This window comes from Dermochelys coriacea, chromosome 24 (assembly GCF_009764565.3).
Source record: "Dermochelys coriacea isolate rDerCor1 chromosome 24, rDerCor1.pri.v4, whole genome shotgun sequence".
NCBI classification, from domain to species: domain Eukaryota; kingdom Metazoa; phylum Chordata; order Testudines; family Dermochelyidae; genus Dermochelys; species Dermochelys coriacea.
Genome location: NC_050091.1, coordinates 3036034 through 3053331, shown reverse-complemented (window position 1 = coordinate 3053331; position 17298 = coordinate 3036034). Strand labels below are relative to the sequence as shown.

Sequence of the window (17298 nt, the reverse complement as noted above, 5' to 3'; positions counted from 1 at the left end):
TCAGGCCGGCAGTGTTTCACTCAGGGCTGTCAGTTCCATCCTTCCCCAGATAATCAGTTTGTCTCCCCTCCCCATCACTCCCTACAGAGCAGGTGTCCATCCCCAACATCCAGATGGTCAGCAAGGCCCTGGTGAACGAGAGCTGCACCATGAACCTGAGCTGTGTGGTGATGAGAGGGGACAACGTGACCTACAGCTGGAACTGCAGCGAGGGCAACACCTCCCAGCTGCACCCATACAATGACAGCTTCCTGCACCTCTCCTTCACCCCGGAGGAGGACAGCATCTCTTGCACTTGCACCGCCAGGAACAAAGTCAGTCAGCAAGCCACCACGTTCAGCTCCTCAGTGGAGTGCAGCAACAAGCCAGGTGGTAAGTGGTGCTGGAGGAGAGAGGGGCAAATCCCCCCTTACTGTGCAGTGCCTGGGCCCACCGGTGCCAAGAGCCGCTTGGCTGTTGGCTGTGTTGGCACCAGGGTTTGGTTCTATGGGCCAGATCCCCAGCTGGTGTAAATCAGCTGCGCCAGGCCTTGGCCCAACATCTTTACCTTGCATTGGGTCTCCCGTGCAGGCTCTGGATCCATCTCTACCCTCAGAGACAGGGATGGGCCCATGTCTCTGAGCTCAGAACAAAGCCCTGGGCCCTGCCAACCTGGCTTAAACTCATGGTCACCGCTCAGGACATGGGCTTTGAGACTGGCTCTGAAGGAAGCATTGGTAACTAAGTGGGTCAGATCTTCAGCTGGTGCATATCATCATAGCTCCATTGAAATCAACAGGCCTGATTCTCCTCTTGCATACGCCCATGTAAAGCAGGACTAGCTCAAAGGGCCCATTTCAGCAGGCAGATGGTGGGCTCCGGGCATTCAGAGATCTGGGTAAGGAACCATTTGTAGTGGTCCTACAAACCCCCAAACTACACCTCATATTCTTGAGCTCCATCTGCTGGCACCTTATCTACTCACTATTTACATCTAGACAGACACCGGGACTGGTCAGTTTCCTTGTGGGGCTGAGGACATTGAGGGCTGATTTACACCAGGGTCTTTTACACTACTCTGGCTGCATAAAGCAGCCTTAATGAGGGCCCTGACGGTAATTTGCATCCACTTTAAAGACCTCTTTGCCCTGCGGGAGCTTTAGTGTAAATAAAAATCCCGCCTCTGGTTTCATGGTCACTTGGTTTTCAGAGCTAATCATGCAGCAGCCTCGGCTACAGTACAGAAAAGCCCAAGGTAGGTTATAAATCTCACCTAGATTGTAACATTAAAACCCTCTGTGGGAACTTCCTCTCAAATAGCCCCTGGGGGATAGAGCTCTCTCTCTCTCTCATTGGGGTTTTTCTGACACCTCCTTTATGATGCGCGGGACTTTTATGGGGTGATTTAATGAGACATTTAAACCTCAACCTGGGACATTTTTCTTTTAAGTCTCCATTCCTTTGAATGAACATTGTCAGAGGCCACAAGCCTCAGATTTCTACCTTGCCCCTTGCTATCCTGTGTTGGTGGGGGGAAACCCACCCCCTTAATTAGCTGGACCAGGCCCTTTACAAACATCGACCATATGATAGTCCTACTGCAAAAGTAACTAGAGCATCAGGGCTGGGAGCCAACTCCTAAGGAGCAGAACCAGTATAGACATAAAAAAGGACAACAAGGAGTCTATACCTGATTTTCATTCACCTCTAGGCCTCTTTATGTCTCATGGTAAAGGGACCTTGGAATGAGTGGGAATCAGATCCACGGTTGTTTGACACTAGGACCCCCATTGTCTCCTTGGTTCCTTGTGCTCCCCTCTTTGACCCGTTGTCCCTTGTGTTCTACATAGATTGGAAGCTCTTTGGGGGCGGGGCAGTCCCTTTGCTCTGTGTTTGTACAGCACCTAGTGCCATGGGGGCCCAGTCCATGATGGGGGCTCCTAGACACCCTCCAGTACCAACGATAGCTATTAATAACGAGAGATCAGCATTCGGTGTAGTCCATCCTCCGTGGCATCATCCCGCCGCAGTGTAACGCCCGTGGGAGCTTGGCAAGCCAGCTGTGTGAATGGAGTCAGGCCGCTGTAAAACCAGAGTGAAGCAGCTATGGGTGGAGCAGCTCCAGGCATTTGGCACGTGATTGAGAAGCATAAGAATTCGGCCCCTAGGACCAAATTTTAAGAGCGCTTGTAAGCGGGTGCTCTCACCTCTAGGGTGCCCCTTTGTGTCTGGACACAGCGTTACAGGGGACTTCGCCTTTCCCATCCTCCTCCCTCTGCCTTGGCCCCGCAATGGCCAGTTCCAGCCGGTGTCTTCTTTCGACTTCCCCTCTAGGGTCGTCAAGGGCCTGGCCCGCCTGCCAAGTCACGTGACTGTTCGCACCCCTCCTGGGGTTACTAAAGCTCCAACTTAAAGTGCACGAACAAACTACGTCCCCCCTCTCTGTTCTGCCCCTCTGGGGCTCAACTGGACTCCTTGGCTTCTTGGGCCCGGCCGAGTCCTCCTGAACACCTTCTTCCCCAGTTTTACAATTCCCCCCTTCTCCCTCCCCTATGCTACACCCTGGGGTACCTCAGCCTGGCCTCCGGCAGATCCTACCAGAGGAGAACTCGCCTTGTTCCCCCTCCAGCATCCTTCTTCCTCCACTGAGGTCCCAGCTCCAGTTAAGTAGCTGTGGTTCTGCTTCACAATCGCAGCTCGGGTCACTAATTAAGCCTTATGCTGCCAGCTCACCACTGAGGCTGAAGAACAGCAAGAGACTTAGGGTTGGATGTTTAAAGGTATTTAGGTGCCCAACTCTCATTGGTTTCAATGGGCATTGGGTGCATAAGTACCTTTAAAAATCCAGCCCCTAGTGACTTTTGAATTTCAATTAGATTTATGACAGGTTTCATAGTAGCAGCCGTGTTAGTCTGTATTCGCAAAAAGAAAAGGAGTACCTTGAAAGGTTTTCCTCCTTTCCCCCCCCTGCTGCTGGTGATGGCTTATCTTAAGTGATCACTCTCCTTACAGTGTGTATGATAAACCCATTGTTTCATGTTCTCTCTGTGTGTATATAAATCTCCCCTCTGTTTTTTCCACCAAATGCATCTGATGAAGTGAGCTGTAGCTCACGAAAGCTTATGCTCTAATAAATTTGTTAGTCTCTAAGGTGCCACAAGTACTCCTTTTCTTTTTGCAATTAGATTTAGGCTCTTAAAGCCCAGACCCTCAAAGGTATTTAGGTTCCTAACTTCCTTTGAAACCAATGGGAGTTAGGAGCTTGAATGCCTTTGAGAATCTGGGTGCTTGGGCTCCTAAATCATTTAAGTGCTTTTGAAAATTTTTCCCTGATCTAGCAAAACACAAGCGTGCTTAACTTTAAGCACATGAGTAGCTCTAGTATAGACAATGAATCGGACGCTCAGATACACTGCAGTCTACACACGTGTAAAGGGGTTGTAATTGACTCCCGCTTTCATGTCCCCTTTACTCTGCCAGAGAGAGTCCCAACGGGGCTATTTATACATTTAAAGTGAAGCCTGGATTGGGACCTTCCGCACCTTCTGCTGATGCTGCACTTCCTGTGTTTTCTGTCTGTTGTACACAAAGATGATAAACTGCGATTAAAGAGATATATGATCTTAAAGCCGCATGAGCCCTCGCTCCTGTTTAACTATCACCTCCACCCCCTTAGAACAGTGCACCAAATTCAGTGACCAGTTATTGAGCATCTTCTTTTTTTTGTAAATTACTTTCCAGGCTTGCTCAGGAATGAGCTCTTGGAATCCATTGTGCCAATAGCCATTGTGGGGGTTCTGGTCCTCTGTGCAGGGGTCACATACTGGCTAAGACATAAAGGTAGGTTTTCAAGGCATTGGGAACTTGTTATGGTCTTAGGCCAAGTCCACGCTGTAAACCTAACTTCTGTGGGCACACATCCGCCACAGTAATTGTGCGTGGTTTCACCTTGCTGGTATCGAGTGTATTGTCAGCGTGGGGCATTGTGGGACGGCTCGTGAAAGCCAGTAACAGTTGATGTAAGCCATGGAGTGTCTACCCTGACACCGTCGACCGAATTACACCTCCCGTGACGCTACACCGCTTGGGGAGCTGGAGTTAAGTGGGCATAGCAGGACAGTTAAATTAGCGGGAACCAAACTGAAGCGTAGCCGCTTCCAGCGTTAGGTTGAGGTAAGCTGCTGCACATTGATCGGAGACCAAGCCGCTGTCCTGGTCAGTGCACAGCTTTGTACCGGTGTGACGCTGCCAGCGAGGGCTCTAGTCATTTACACCAGCTCAACCCTAGTGATACTGGTTTAAAGGCATCTTAGTATAGCTTATTCCCCTTCCCATTCGAGACTAATCACCTTTCCTACTGGCCTAACTCTGTCCACTCAAGGGCGGGGGGGGGATTTGTAGCACTTTACGTCAATATAGTTAAAGCCATACGACATTTGTATTTAGATGAGTCTTTAGGGTGAAATTTATCCCTGTGCAAAGGGCCAGCATGCAGTCTTTGCATCACGTAGGTCCGCCTTCATTAGCCTGTGGAACTCATTGCCACAAGATGTCATTGAGGCCAAACATTTAGCAGCATTCAAAGCGGGGTTGGACACATACACCAGATAATGAGAACATCCAGAGTTTTGTCTGTCTAAGGTACTTACCTGGCGCCCATCACTGCAGCAACTGGGCATCTCACAATTTTTAATACAGTCATCCTCGCAGCACCCCGTGATGTAGGGAAGTGCTGTTTTTTTACACATGGGGACCTCAGGCACGGAGAGATTGAGGCCAGGCCTACACTGGAAAAGCTTTGCGGGTGTATAGCTATGCTGACAAACCTTCCTAGTGCAGATGCAGTTTATGCGGCAAAAAGTTGCTTTTGAGGGTGTGGCATATACTGGTTCGCCAAACAAAATAAGCCATACCCACAAAAGCACTTTTTTTCTGGTGTAATTGTGCCTACGCTGGGGCTTTTGCTGGTATTAAAACGTCATTAAAAATCTCACCCCTAACCACTTGACTACTCCAGCAAAAGGTTCTAGTGCAGACCTGACCTTCAGCATCTGGTGCTTGGCCACTGTCAGATATAGGAGCGTAGGCGAATAGACCCTGGGTCTGACCCAGTCTGGAAATGCCTGCATGCTTCTCTGCATATGAGTAAATTTCACCTGTCTTGAGCAGTCTAGCATGGGGAAGAGACTAGTCATGCATTCAGTCTCAAGGGAACTCTACCTAGTAGTTATTTTAGTTTTAAAGAGAACAGAAGTATTATTTTCCACCAAGCATACAGTTAAAGAGGCAGGAAGGAAGATGTAACCACTCAAATATTCAAGGGGAAGTTAGATATAACATGCTAGGTATCTCACATACATCTTAGATAAATAGAAAGGTAAGGTGCAATTAATTCACCCTTGTGCTTCACTTTGTGCAGGCACTTATGTTAGTGCAATGTGAGTGCAAATCAGAACAACAGTGTTTCACACCCACTTTGCATAGGTGCAAATGTCTGCACAAAGTGCCAGGCAATGGCTGATCCTCCTAGAAGTTGTACTTTGGGCACCTCACGCACCCATTGTTCTCTATAAGCCAGATGCCTGGTTGAACGATGTGTCCCATGATGCATGGCTCTCTCTCTTCTTCATGAGGAGAGCAGGTATAACATAGGAATCCCTGGGCAAGGTGCATCATGGGAGATGCAATCCAGCCAGAGAGTTCAGCCCATAAAGAAGAATGGGAGCATAAATCATCTGGAACTACAACTTCCATGAGGCCATTTTAAATGGACATATTTCAGCTTTTGGCTTAAATATTTTTTTCAATATTGTGACAAAATATTGAAATTTTCTGTCAAAAGCAGACACTTTTCAAGAAAATTTTTTGTTTAGCTGAGAACCTTAATTTTTTTGTCAAAAAACCCTCTGGATGGAAAATTTTTGACCTGCCCTTTCCATCAGCCTTTCACGACACCCAGTGGAGCTGAAGGGGGATGTGACTGGTTTCAGGTGGCTGAACTTCTGAAAGCTTGGGAACTGCTATCTTAGAGGAAGCCAGAATTTCATTAGGACCTTATTGGGTGACGAACGCTTAGACTGCAAGAATTGTGATTTATTCTGACAGGTCCTTGCCTGTATCTCTACAAAAATAGATTGCAAGGCTGACATGGTCATATTTGTGTGTCTCCTGCCCTAACAACCCTTGCAATTGTTTTTCCAATCAGGCCAAAAAGAGCATTCTCAGCTGAAGGAGGAAAAGGAAAGTTGCACAATTTACTCACAAGTCCAGAGGGTGGAGGTGAGTTTGGGCGTTTGCTCTTTGTGTGCGACAGAACTTGGGTGCAGACCCCCAGCCCCCACCTAGGTGGCCATGGCCTTCCACTTTGCTAGGGTTTGAGTCGTGTATAGGCGTTTCCACACAAAGGGGAGTTGACACCCTTCTGGGACTGATTTTAAACTGCATTAGTGTCCAGCTGTACTCAGAAAACTCACCATGTTCACCTAGGTTAGGGCTGCCAACTCTCCAGGATTGGCCTGGAGTCTCCAGGAATTAAAGATTAATCTTTAATTAAAGATTATGTCAAGAGATGAAATCTCCAAGAATCCATCCAGCCAAAATCGGCAACCCTAAATTAGCTCCTTCCTGCTCCCTGGACCTGTGCCCGAGTCGTGAGTCACTGAGTCTTCTCATTTTACCACCCTGAAGAAGATTACATCCCGTCTGCTGAGCAGGGACAGACGCAGCTATAGGGGTGTGTGATGGATTCCACTCTGCCTCACGCAGCAGCCCTGGCCCCAGCTGAGTTTTCACAGGGGCAATTTCAAAGGAGCCTCTATGGGTATGTCTGCACTGCAGCTCTGTGGGACCCGGGCTTGTGGATTCTGTATTTACAAGCCTGCACCTGAGCATCCAGGCTGTATCGTAAACCTGGGCTTCCAATTGCTGGACCCGGGTCTCACGGCCTTGCTAACCCATCCATACTGTACGACGCAGACCTTCTGACTCGGAGCTGCAGCTTGAGCTGTGTCCAGGCTCCAAAATGACAGGGCTTGGACCTGAGTCTCAGCTGGGCTTGGACTCTGACCGTCTCCTTCACAGGGTCCTGAGTGCTCGCTGACCCGAGTCAGACTGATTTGTGTGTGGATGGAAAGGGGGCTAGTGCTCACACCTGAGTCAATACCCGGGCATAGCATGGGATGTAGACATTCGGGCAGCTCTGTGGGACTTGAGAACCAGCCCCATGTTTCTCACCTCTCAGTGACTCCCTGATCTAGTCACTAAGAGGACATTTTGCGTTGGTTTCCTAGCAGTCAGCCCGGCTACATTCCCTGCTGGGCAAGCCATGCTGAGTTCTTCCCTTCTTGCAAATCACCCGAGGTTCTGCAGGCAAAATTCTGCCCTCAGTGACCCCCATGCAGCCCTGTTGCCTGCCACACCCATGCAATCACAGGGCTCGAGCACACTGAGCGAGAGGCACTTCGCACACCATTCAGCTGCTGATGCATTTGAAGGAGTCGGCTGGTGCAATGTTGCAAACTTCTCCCCGCCATAACGTGGCTGTCGTGCATGAGGGGTGGTCAACGAAAACGCTTCCAAGATCCCCCGTAAGGAGAATCTCACCTGCTGCAGCATAAATACTGATAACATCAGAGACAGACCCAAGGACAGACCTGAATGGAGAGCAACTAGCCCCGTCACAGTGTCCTACTGGAAGCGGTTCCTGACCACTAAACCCCCTACCTGTCTAACGCTGAGGTCATTTCCTAGTTCAGTGGGAGTTTACCCAAGTAATACCCCAAAACATGGCTCTGCTCACTGGGCGAGTCTCAAAGAGAAGGCAGGCAGCCCTGCGAGCCAGACACTTTTGGCCACTGGGTGTCAATAGAGACTCATCATTGAATCCATACATAGCGTGGACCAAAGGACGCACTATGAGATCAAAAGGAGTACTTGTGGCACCTTAGAGACTAACAAATTTATTTGAGCATAAGCTTTCGTGAGCTACAGCTCACTTCATCCGATGCTGTAGCTCACGAAAGCTTATGCTCAAATAAATTTGTTAGTCTCTAAGGTGCCACAAGTCCTCCTTTTCTTTTTGCGAATACAGACTAACACGGCTGCTACTCTGAAACTTGTCACTATGAGATCAGAATCAGGTTTTTTTGTTGCAAAAGCTGAGGTGGCTAAAGCAGGCTGTCAGGGACTGTGTGGAGCGGCTGTGCAGTGCCTGGGGATTTCGCCTCGGGGCGGCTGGCTTGGCCCCCAGCGGCAGTCATGCTCCAGCGAGATGAGTTTGGTCTCTGGCCAGGCACTGGCAGGCAATGGGCCGTAGCTGGGAGCTCTCTGCATGTCCTGCTGGGAGAGACTGGGGCGGGAGCAGCAGGGAGCACCCTCAAATCAACCCCTCTTTGAGCATGCAGCCTCACTGCACATCTGGCCAGTTCTGCTGGCTGGTGGTGGTGTAGAGAGGCATGCTGGCCTATATGTTGGCCTGGGGGAATCTAGCCTCTAATTCAGAAGTGGCCAGTGTAACGTCAGCTTCATCAGAGAGAATTTCTCCCAAGACCCTCACAGTCACAGGTGGTGTCCTGGCCCACTTTTGAGCATTGAGTGTGGTCTCCAGGCGGCTGAGTGCTGCAGTTAGCACATGCGGCTCTCCCTGTCTGGGCAGGAAGTGGTGGGTTCCTTCTGCTGAAGATGCTGGGCTCACAGTTTTCTCTCTTTGCACTGTAGCAGAAAAGCTCTCGCCCCCCTCCTGCGGAGGAGAGCTCTGAGTGCACCACCATCTACGTTTCCGCCACCGGGCAACCTCCAGACAGTACTCAGGTGAGAGGGAGTTTGTGTGCATTTAATTGCCAGCCCTGCAGCTAAAGCATCCCCTTGGAGGAAATGGCTGTCATCAGCAATCCCCTCCTGCAAGGAGCTCCTCACTCCTATTGCCTACAGCCCTTCGCTGTACGAGCAGATGATGGGTCACAGCAAAAAAATTGGGCCAACCCATGCTGAGCAGAAAAGAGATTGGGCCCAATCCTCCACTGGATTCAGTGGAGTTACTCCTGATTTACATCTGCCGAGGGGCTGGCAGTGGAGGTGCAGATGAGCGTGTCTGGGAATGTTTGCCCAACTCATTCGCTGGCACTAGAAACGTCCGGCCTGGGAATGCAGGCAAAGCACCAGGAAGCTTTTTCGGCAGCCGAGCTGGCTGTTTGCACAACAGCTCCGCAGCATGAGGTGCCAGCGGGTTTTCATCCCTGAACGTTCAGCCCCACAGCACAAATCTCTGACCCTGAGCTCCAGGATTAGATCGTAACATAGGACCAGCAGGGACCTCCTGGGTCCTGGAGGCCTATCCCTGCTCTCTCAGCCACCCCCCACGCAGAATCCCATTCATAAACTTGATCAGATTCCATCCTCAAACCAACTGGGTTGTTTGCCCGTTCCCTTCCCCTCTCCCCACTGTTGCTACTGAGAGGCAGCCCCAGAACCTCCCTCCTCTGATGGTTAGAAATCTTCTCATCTCCAGCCTCAATTTATTCCTGGCCGGTTTATCCCCATTTGTTCTGGTGCCAGTATTGTCCATTAGTTTCAATGGCTCTTCTCCCTCCCTGGTGTTTCCCCCGCTGTATGCGCAGAGAGCAATGAGATTCCCCTCTGAGCCTGCCCTTGGCTAGGCTAAACAAGCTGAGCTCTTTTGGCCCTCTCTGGAAAATCAGCCCTCCATTCCCCTGCTTACCCTGGCAGCCCTTCTCTGCCCCTGCTCCAGTTTGAATTAGATGGCAGCAGTAGTAGGCTGTTATCTTCCAGTGGCCCACCACACACACACGCACACACACTCTGCCAGCGTATTTCATGTCTCCTTCTTCCTGCAGGGCTGGGAGCAGGACAGGCAATTCTTGAACTCAGCTCCCCCGACTGATGGGCCAGTGGGTGCTTTGCTTCCCGCTCCCTTTAATGCTGGAAGTGGCAGCAGAGGCCATGGGGCTGCAGGGGGTTTTGTCGGCTCCTCAATCCATGAGCATTACTTGGTTTGTGCACTCACTGTCTGTTCTTGCCCTATTTTCTTTCCCAGCCCCAAGATCCAGGGCTGACGACTATTTATGCCAGTGTAATGCCCGCAACAAGCTGAGACCCTCCCCGGGGAATGTGCAAAATTGTAGCTGCTCTGGAGACATTGACAGACTTTTACCCTGCACGCAGCAGAAACCCATCTCTCCAGCTGGCTGAACTTTTACCCACGTCCACGTGAAACCCCACTTGGCTCCACAGAAACGGGATAAAACTCCACTGTGCAATAGTGTTTGGCATAACATGCCTCATCTTATCCCAACCGAATCCCAAGGCTGTAAACGAGAGTCACAGAGTTCGTAACAGCAGAGCAGAGGGGAAGAATCTAAGTGAAGCGAGACATCCATGAGGGACTTTGCTATTGACTTTACATGAGAGGCTCCCAAAGACAATGATGATGGGTGGCCGTATAAAACCCTAGCTTGGACAGATAAAGAGACAAACACAGGAAAAAGGGAGGATTGCAGGTGAGACTGGCTAGGTGAGGAGACAGACGGAGATACAGAAAGGCTGCTCCAGGTGACCGGAGCTGCAAAGGAGAAGGTTCTCTCACCACCGGCAGCCAGATGGTGCAATGGCTCCGAAAGGAGGCTGATGCTGGAGGAGTAGAGGGGAGCAGAGACAGTGAATCTGTCTACTGCAAGTTCCATGGAGGGTTTCAAAAATAGAGCAAACTGGATCCCAAGGGGCTGATTGTCAGCTGGTGTAAATCAACCTAGCTCCCTGGTCTGCAATGGAGCTACAGATTTACATCCTCTGCGCATTTGGCCCAGGTGAATGCTGTCCCTTTGCATTATCACCCCACTGCTGATAGGATAGAAATGTTAGACCTGGCTCTCAGGCCCAGAGCAGGAGCAGGTTCCATGGGGATTCTGCTGTGGGCTCAGAGAGGGTTAATCCTGATTCAATCAGCTTCACACTGAGGATCAATTTTCCCCTGTCTGCTTCTGCATAGTGACAAGGAGGGTGAAATTCACCCCCCACAGAGGTCCAACATGAGGCCTGCACTCCAGTTTGATCTTAAATCCCCCCTGCTCAATTCCACAAACAAGCCCCCACTTGTAATACTGGCTCTGTCGGCAGTGGGGCTTGAACCCTGGATCTTAAAGCATCAGTCTCCCAGCCATGTTGCAAGCTCACCAACCTTGCTATGCGGACCAGTCACCCCTATATGGGGACAGAGTGGCACATTACGTAGTTGTGGCTTGCACATAGGGCTGATTGGAGAAACATCCACAAAACCGTCTTCCATAGGAACGTGCAGTTCTACGCCATGCAAAGTCAGGTCAATTTTTTGCTGGAATTTCATTTCAGAAGAAAACCAGGGGCAGAAATTCCAATACTGTTGCAACATCCCATTCTGACAGTTTTTGAAACACAGTGTTTCAGTTCTTCGTTGAGATAGGACTTTTCGTTCTGAATTATTTTAAAATTTTGCATCAGATATTACAATGCCTCTCACATATTTGCGTTCTACTGCGGCGTTTTTAGAAAAGCTGAACTCAGCATGAAATGGCATCAAAGCGAAATGTTCCGAGTGCCCCTAAGCAATTGCAATTTGTCGTTTTGATTCAGAATGAATCCATAATTTGAAATCTCTAGTTATACATAGCCCATGGGCAGACTCATTCCTGATGTACTAACCCCTCTGTCCTGTGAGAAGGGGTAGGGATAGTCTTATAAATGACACAGACTGTTTTTAAAAGGTTCTCATGTTGCATTAACTTGGGAGGCAACATGGTCTAGAAGTCAGAGTGCAGTGACTAAGCATCCGGACTCCTAGGTTCCAGTCTTAGCTCTGCTACCGACTCTCTATGCGACCTTGGGTGAGTCCCTTTGCCTCCCTGGGGCTCAGTCCCGCCCTCCCGCCCCCGAGCTGTATAATGGGGATCATGATACTGACATACAGCATGGCGGGAGAACAGCATTTGTAAATTGCTTTGGAAACCTTAGAGAACAACTTAATGTTATTTGAGCAGCGTGAGCTGACTCTGTGCGCCAGCTATAGGAAAGGAGAAAACAAATAATGCCCTGACAATAAAATCCTTGTAGCGAGGCAGTTACCTGCTCCTAGAGAAAAGTCTAAGCTGACTGGGGAAGTGTAGCCACAGCTGGGGCCATGGCCCTATCAGGCCACAGCTGTTATAAGGGCTCAGGGAGGAGCTGGGTCAGTCTCTGTCTAGCTGTGGAAAGAGAAGGACCCAGCTGCTAGGGAGAAAAGGGAGCGGAGCAGGGCCGGGGAAAGGCCAGAAGAGCTGGGGCGCTCCAGCCTGGTAAAATCCCAGGCTGCAGGCCTTGTTGAAGGTCTACAGAGGTCCTGGGGCTGCAGAGATACAGCCGGGGAATAGGCAAAGGCTGCAGGTCCTAACCCCCTTGCCAATGATGAGTGGCCATGACAGACTGCAGTTTGCCCCAGTGAGCGGGGGCTAGATGACGGGCAGTAGCCACTGAGGCAGGATGGGTGAGAGGGTTGAGGGTTCCCCTGGTAGGGGAGACCCAGAGCATGGTACGGTACTGCTGGGGCCCCAAGGTAAAGGGCACCAGGGTCTGGGAGGGACCCGGGGGCCAGCGGCCGGCGAGACACCGGCCAGTTGGAGGTGCTCTGTAGGCTGGAGAGCTAATTCCCAAGATGACCAGCAGGAGGCGCTGTGCCGGTGAGTCTCACTTCGCTACAATCCTCCAAAGAAATTTGTTGAGGTTTTAATTGCTGGGCGCCACGTGAGCGTGCTGAAAACCAACCCCCCCCCCGCTCCAGCCACGTTCTTTCACATCCTCCTCTCCACCTTGGCCTTCTTCACTCTGCAGGTTCTTGTTCTCTCAAGAGTCCCTTTCCTCCAGGGAAGCGGGGGCGCCTGCAGGCCAGAATGCTGAAGTTAGAGCGGCGCTCAGTTTTGTTCTTAGTTCCAACCTGTGGCCAGCTCTTCCGCTGAGCTGTGGGGCTGCTCCCAGCTGCTCGGGAGGTGCCAAGAGGTGATGCCCTTTGTGCTTCTGCAATCCCGGGGCTGCCGGCAGTGCGAGGAGGTGGGAGTAAGTGTGAGCCTCATGCTAACGAGACCCTGCGTCGGATTCACCCCCTGCTGTTGGGCTAGAATAGCACGTCGGCCCCAGGTTCTCCACCACGCCGTGTCGTGCTTGCACTGATCCCCACCGTTCTGCACCCGCCAGTGGGCAGGATCGTGTCCTGAGCGTCCCGCCTTCTCGGGGAGCGTTGAGTCATAAGTGCTCTTTGCACGTAGTTCACACCTCTCCCCCACCTGTCTTTGCTCATGCAGCCTGAAATAGCCTTGGCTGGTAACTTCAGACACCTTAGACTCTGCTTCTAACGGGCCCAGGGTTTCCCAGGCAGGGGAGGTGTCTCATGAACTAGAAAGGGTGGAACCTTTCCTCCCCGTTTCTCCTGCTAGCCACTTGCCTCTGGGGAAAAAGCACACCTGGGATTAGCTCAGCATGCAGAGTTGGCCTGGGATTAGGGAGGTGGATTATTGGGTCAAAGAGAGACGGGGCTGCCCCTGATTCTCATTCCCACTCAGGCCAGGCCACAGGGTCTGTAGCTCACAACAAGGGCACAGGAACATGGAACCTGCCAGACCAGATCAGGCCTGTATTGAGCCCCATATCCCACCCCCAACAGTGGCCCAGCAGCAGCTGCTTCCCAGGAAGGTATCAGAAGCCCAGACTGGGCTGAAGTGGGTTAATCCGCGCCCCCGATTCCTAGTGGTGGGAGGCAGGTTTTCTTGGTATTAATCCTCGTTGGGGGGAGGTGGGGGGGTCACAGACAAGGATGCCCCATGCACCTATCCTTGTTGGTTCCACAGCTTCATGGGCAAATGAGGCACCTGCAGGAGACTGGTGGGGATATCGGTCAGCGCACGAGAGTTATTCCTACCTCGGCAGAAAGTAAAGTGCCTTCAGGAGTTAATGGATTCACCCCTTAGATACACCAGCTTCTCCCAGCGTAACCCAGGCCCCCCAGCTAGGGCAAAGCCACCCAGATGCCACCGGCCATAGTGAACGGACAGGGCTGGGCTGCGATGCCTACAGAGGGGATTCTGTATTGACGCTGCTGGACACAGACCGACCCCAGGGCTCTCTCTGGCTCCCAGCCTGTGCTGCCTTTTGTCACCTCATGGGGTCTCCTTAAATCCTAGTCTGGGCTAAATCGTCCCAGAAGGAAGGAGCTGGCTGCAATTCCAAGGCGAACACAAGCCCCGCTGTGCTGTGGGGCCCCTGGCTGGGCAGGGAGGGCAAGTGTCTGGCGTATTCAACATATCCCCTGGGGAGCAGAACTTCATGGGGGGAGGACAGTAGGTCAAACACCACCCGTCCTCCCTCTGTGATGGAATCACTGATGCAGGGGGTGAATGGCGCCTCGCCTCCGTAGATGGAAAGCAGTAGTCAAGCAGGACCGTGCAAACTCTCCCTACACAAACCCACTTTGTTTCAGTTTTGAAAGTGGCTTTTGCTCTTTGAACATGGTTAGCAGGATGCCATAAATATAAAGGGAAGGGTAAACACCTTTAAAATCCCTCCTGGCCAGAGGAAAAATCCTTTCACCTGTAAAGGGTTAAGGAGCTAGGATCACCTCGCTGGCATCTGACCACAATGACCAATGAGGAGACAAGATACTTTCAAAGCTGGAGGGGGGAGAAACAAAGGGTCTCTCTGTCTGGGTGATGCTTTTGCGGGGAACAGAACAGGAACGGAGTCTTAGAACTTAGTAAGTATCTAGCTAGAGACGCCTTAGACTCTGATTCCTTTAAATGGCTGAGAAAATAAGTTGTGCCGAATGGAATGTAGATTCCTGGTTTTGTGTCTTTTTGTAACTTAAGGTTTTGCCTAGAGGGATTCTTTGTGTTTTGAATCTAATTACCCTGTAAGGTATTTACCATCCTGATTTTACAGAGGTGATTCTTTTTACTTTTACTTCAATAAAAATTCTTCTTTTAAGAACCTGATTGCTTTTTCATTGTTCTTAAGCTCCAAGGGTTTGGGTCTGTGTTCACCTATGCAAATTGGTGAGGATTTTTATCAAACCTTCCCCAGGAAAGGGAGTGTAAGGTTTGGGAGGATTTTGCAGGGGAAGGACGTTTCCAAACGGGCTCTTTCCCTGTTACATATTTGCTAGACGCTTGGTGGTGGCAGCGATAAAGTCCAAAGGCAAAAGGTAAAATAGTTTGTACCTTGGGGAAGTTTTAACCTAAACTGGTAAAAGTGGGCTTAGGAGGTTTTCATGCAAGTCCCCACATCTGTACCCTAGAGTTCAGAGTGGGGCAGGAACCTTGACACAGGAAATGATTGGTGCTTTGATAAGAGGGGCCACATTGTGCTGCTGTTGATAGGGGCATAAATTGGGGGTGACTCGGCTGAACTCAGTAGAGCTGCCCCAGTTTTACACGGGTGGACGTAAGGTAGCAAAGATAGTTAGATGAAAGAATGAATGACGGCGTGTAGGGACTGAGGCAGATGTATGCAGCCCCCCTTGCCTCCAGGGCAGGCATCAGATGAAGTGCAGTGTGGGAGGCCAGGGGTGGATTGCTGAATCATGAGGATGAACATAACTATTGAACCACTATTGCACCCAGGGTGAAACTCACCCCCATGAACAAGGCTGAGGTATCACTTATGCCCCAATCAGCCCACACAACTTTGCACTCACTCTCTGCACAGGGGTGAATTTCACCCACCCCTGCAAAGCCAGTGGGCAGCTGGCAGGACATTTGTTCACTGTCTGATGAAAACTGGTGAACTTGCACCAAGTGGGTTCTTTAAACCATTATTGCAAAGCCAGGTGAAAAACAGTTTTCAACTGGCCCACCAGAAGGTACCTCCCCAGCTTTGGGGCTATGCCCCTGGTCAGAGTTCGAGTCCCTAATACCTCCTGCTACAGTGCTACAGCTGTTCACAAAAGGTTGTGAAGGGGTAAAAAGTGCAATTGGAAAAAATACGGAGACGCCGTTAAGTTTTACTGAGCACCTGCACTCCAGTCTTTAGGGAAATGGAGCAGGAGGCAGGGGACCTGAGTTCTAATGCAGGTTCTATTGCTCACCTGCTGGGTGAGTGTGGGCAGGGCCGGATTTCCATTTTGCCACAGTAGGCACGTGCCAAGGGGTGCTGGTGTTCTAGGGGCACCTAAAAGTTAAAAGTGGGTTAAAAGTTGAAAAGTTAATACATACGCCAATGGTTCTCAACCTGCAGCCCAATTAGCACACAGAAGTGGCCCAGCTGTGTGCCAAAAAAATTTCAGTTTGCCGCTCTGGTCCCGGGGGGCAGGGTACGGGAGAGTGGGTCTCTGGGGGGGCTTTGTGGGGGTGCTCTGGGTAGTGAGGAGGCTGGGTGGTGCTGGGCAGTGGGGGAAGGGAGTGTGTGTGTGTGTGTGTGTGTGTGGGGCACTGGGCAGTTGTGGTGGAGTTATGTGGGGGGTGCTGGGGGGGGTCTGTGGGCAGGGGATGCACTGAAGATGCTGTGCCTAGGGGCTCCATAAGGTTTAAATCTGACCCTGAGCATGGGCAAGCCCCGTTGCCTCTCTGTGCTCCTGTTAATTTTCCCACCTTCTAAGTATTTAGAGTGTTAAGATCTTTAGGATGGGGAATGTCTGTGCTGGACAGTGAACGTGGGTTAGCCAACCCTGGGCGGGAGCGTCCCCACTATATACCACTACTGGAGTTCCAGTGTCTGTGTCCCAGGGTGCTCTGTGATGAGACGCTGTAATTTTTCACCTCTTGATTGTGGGAGAACGTATCTGTTCTTCGGGGGGGAATTGTGGGAACACACTGGAGGCCTATCAGCACTGGAGTGGTTTAGCCTGTGTCCTCACTGAAAGCGGGTGGGTTCCAGCCTGAGTTAAAGCAGAGCCCAGGTTCTAATCCACACTCCCCTCTGGGTCAGCTACCCTGGGCTAAGGCACCTCCAACCCCGGTTCTGGATTTTTCTGTGTGGATGGTAGGGGAAGTTGGGCTAAAATCTGGCAAAGAGCCGGTGCTAATGATGCAGTGAAAACAACCCCCTATTTACTGTGAGCAGCACCAAGCAATGGAAATGATTAATAACCCACCGTTGATCTCGGGGGGAAAACTGTGGTTCGTATCTGTCATTATCACCACCTCAAGGGAAAAAAATCACCCTGACAACCAGACGTTGAATTCATTTCCCCCTCTCCTTGAGTTGCTGCAAGGCATCTTCATAATGTAGAAGACCCTTTGGGACCAAATTTCACTCTAGGTCCACAGCACCCCAGGGAGCGATCTCTCCTTTACTGTCCTTCCTAGCACTGAC

The 17298-nt window shown here is 50.8% G+C and overlaps 1 protein-coding gene across 1 annotated transcript in view; it reads left to right on the top strand.

Moving 5' to 3' along the window:
- Window positions 1–17298, top strand: part of LOC119847586 — a 67138-nt gene that overhangs the window by 7956 nt on the left and 41884 nt on the right. The window contains exons 3-8 of the mRNA XM_043502272.1: window positions 88–372; window positions 3721–3819; window positions 6185–6258; window positions 8695–8787; window positions 10031–10082; window positions 13658–13686. Of these exons, the coding sequence (XP_043358207.1) occupies window positions 88–372; window positions 3721–3819; window positions 6185–6258; window positions 8695–8787; window positions 10031–10082; window positions 13658–13686 (632 nt within the window). The remainder of the gene's footprint in view (window positions 1–87; window positions 373–3720; window positions 3820–6184; window positions 6259–8694; window positions 8788–10030; window positions 10083–13657; window positions 13687–17298) is intronic.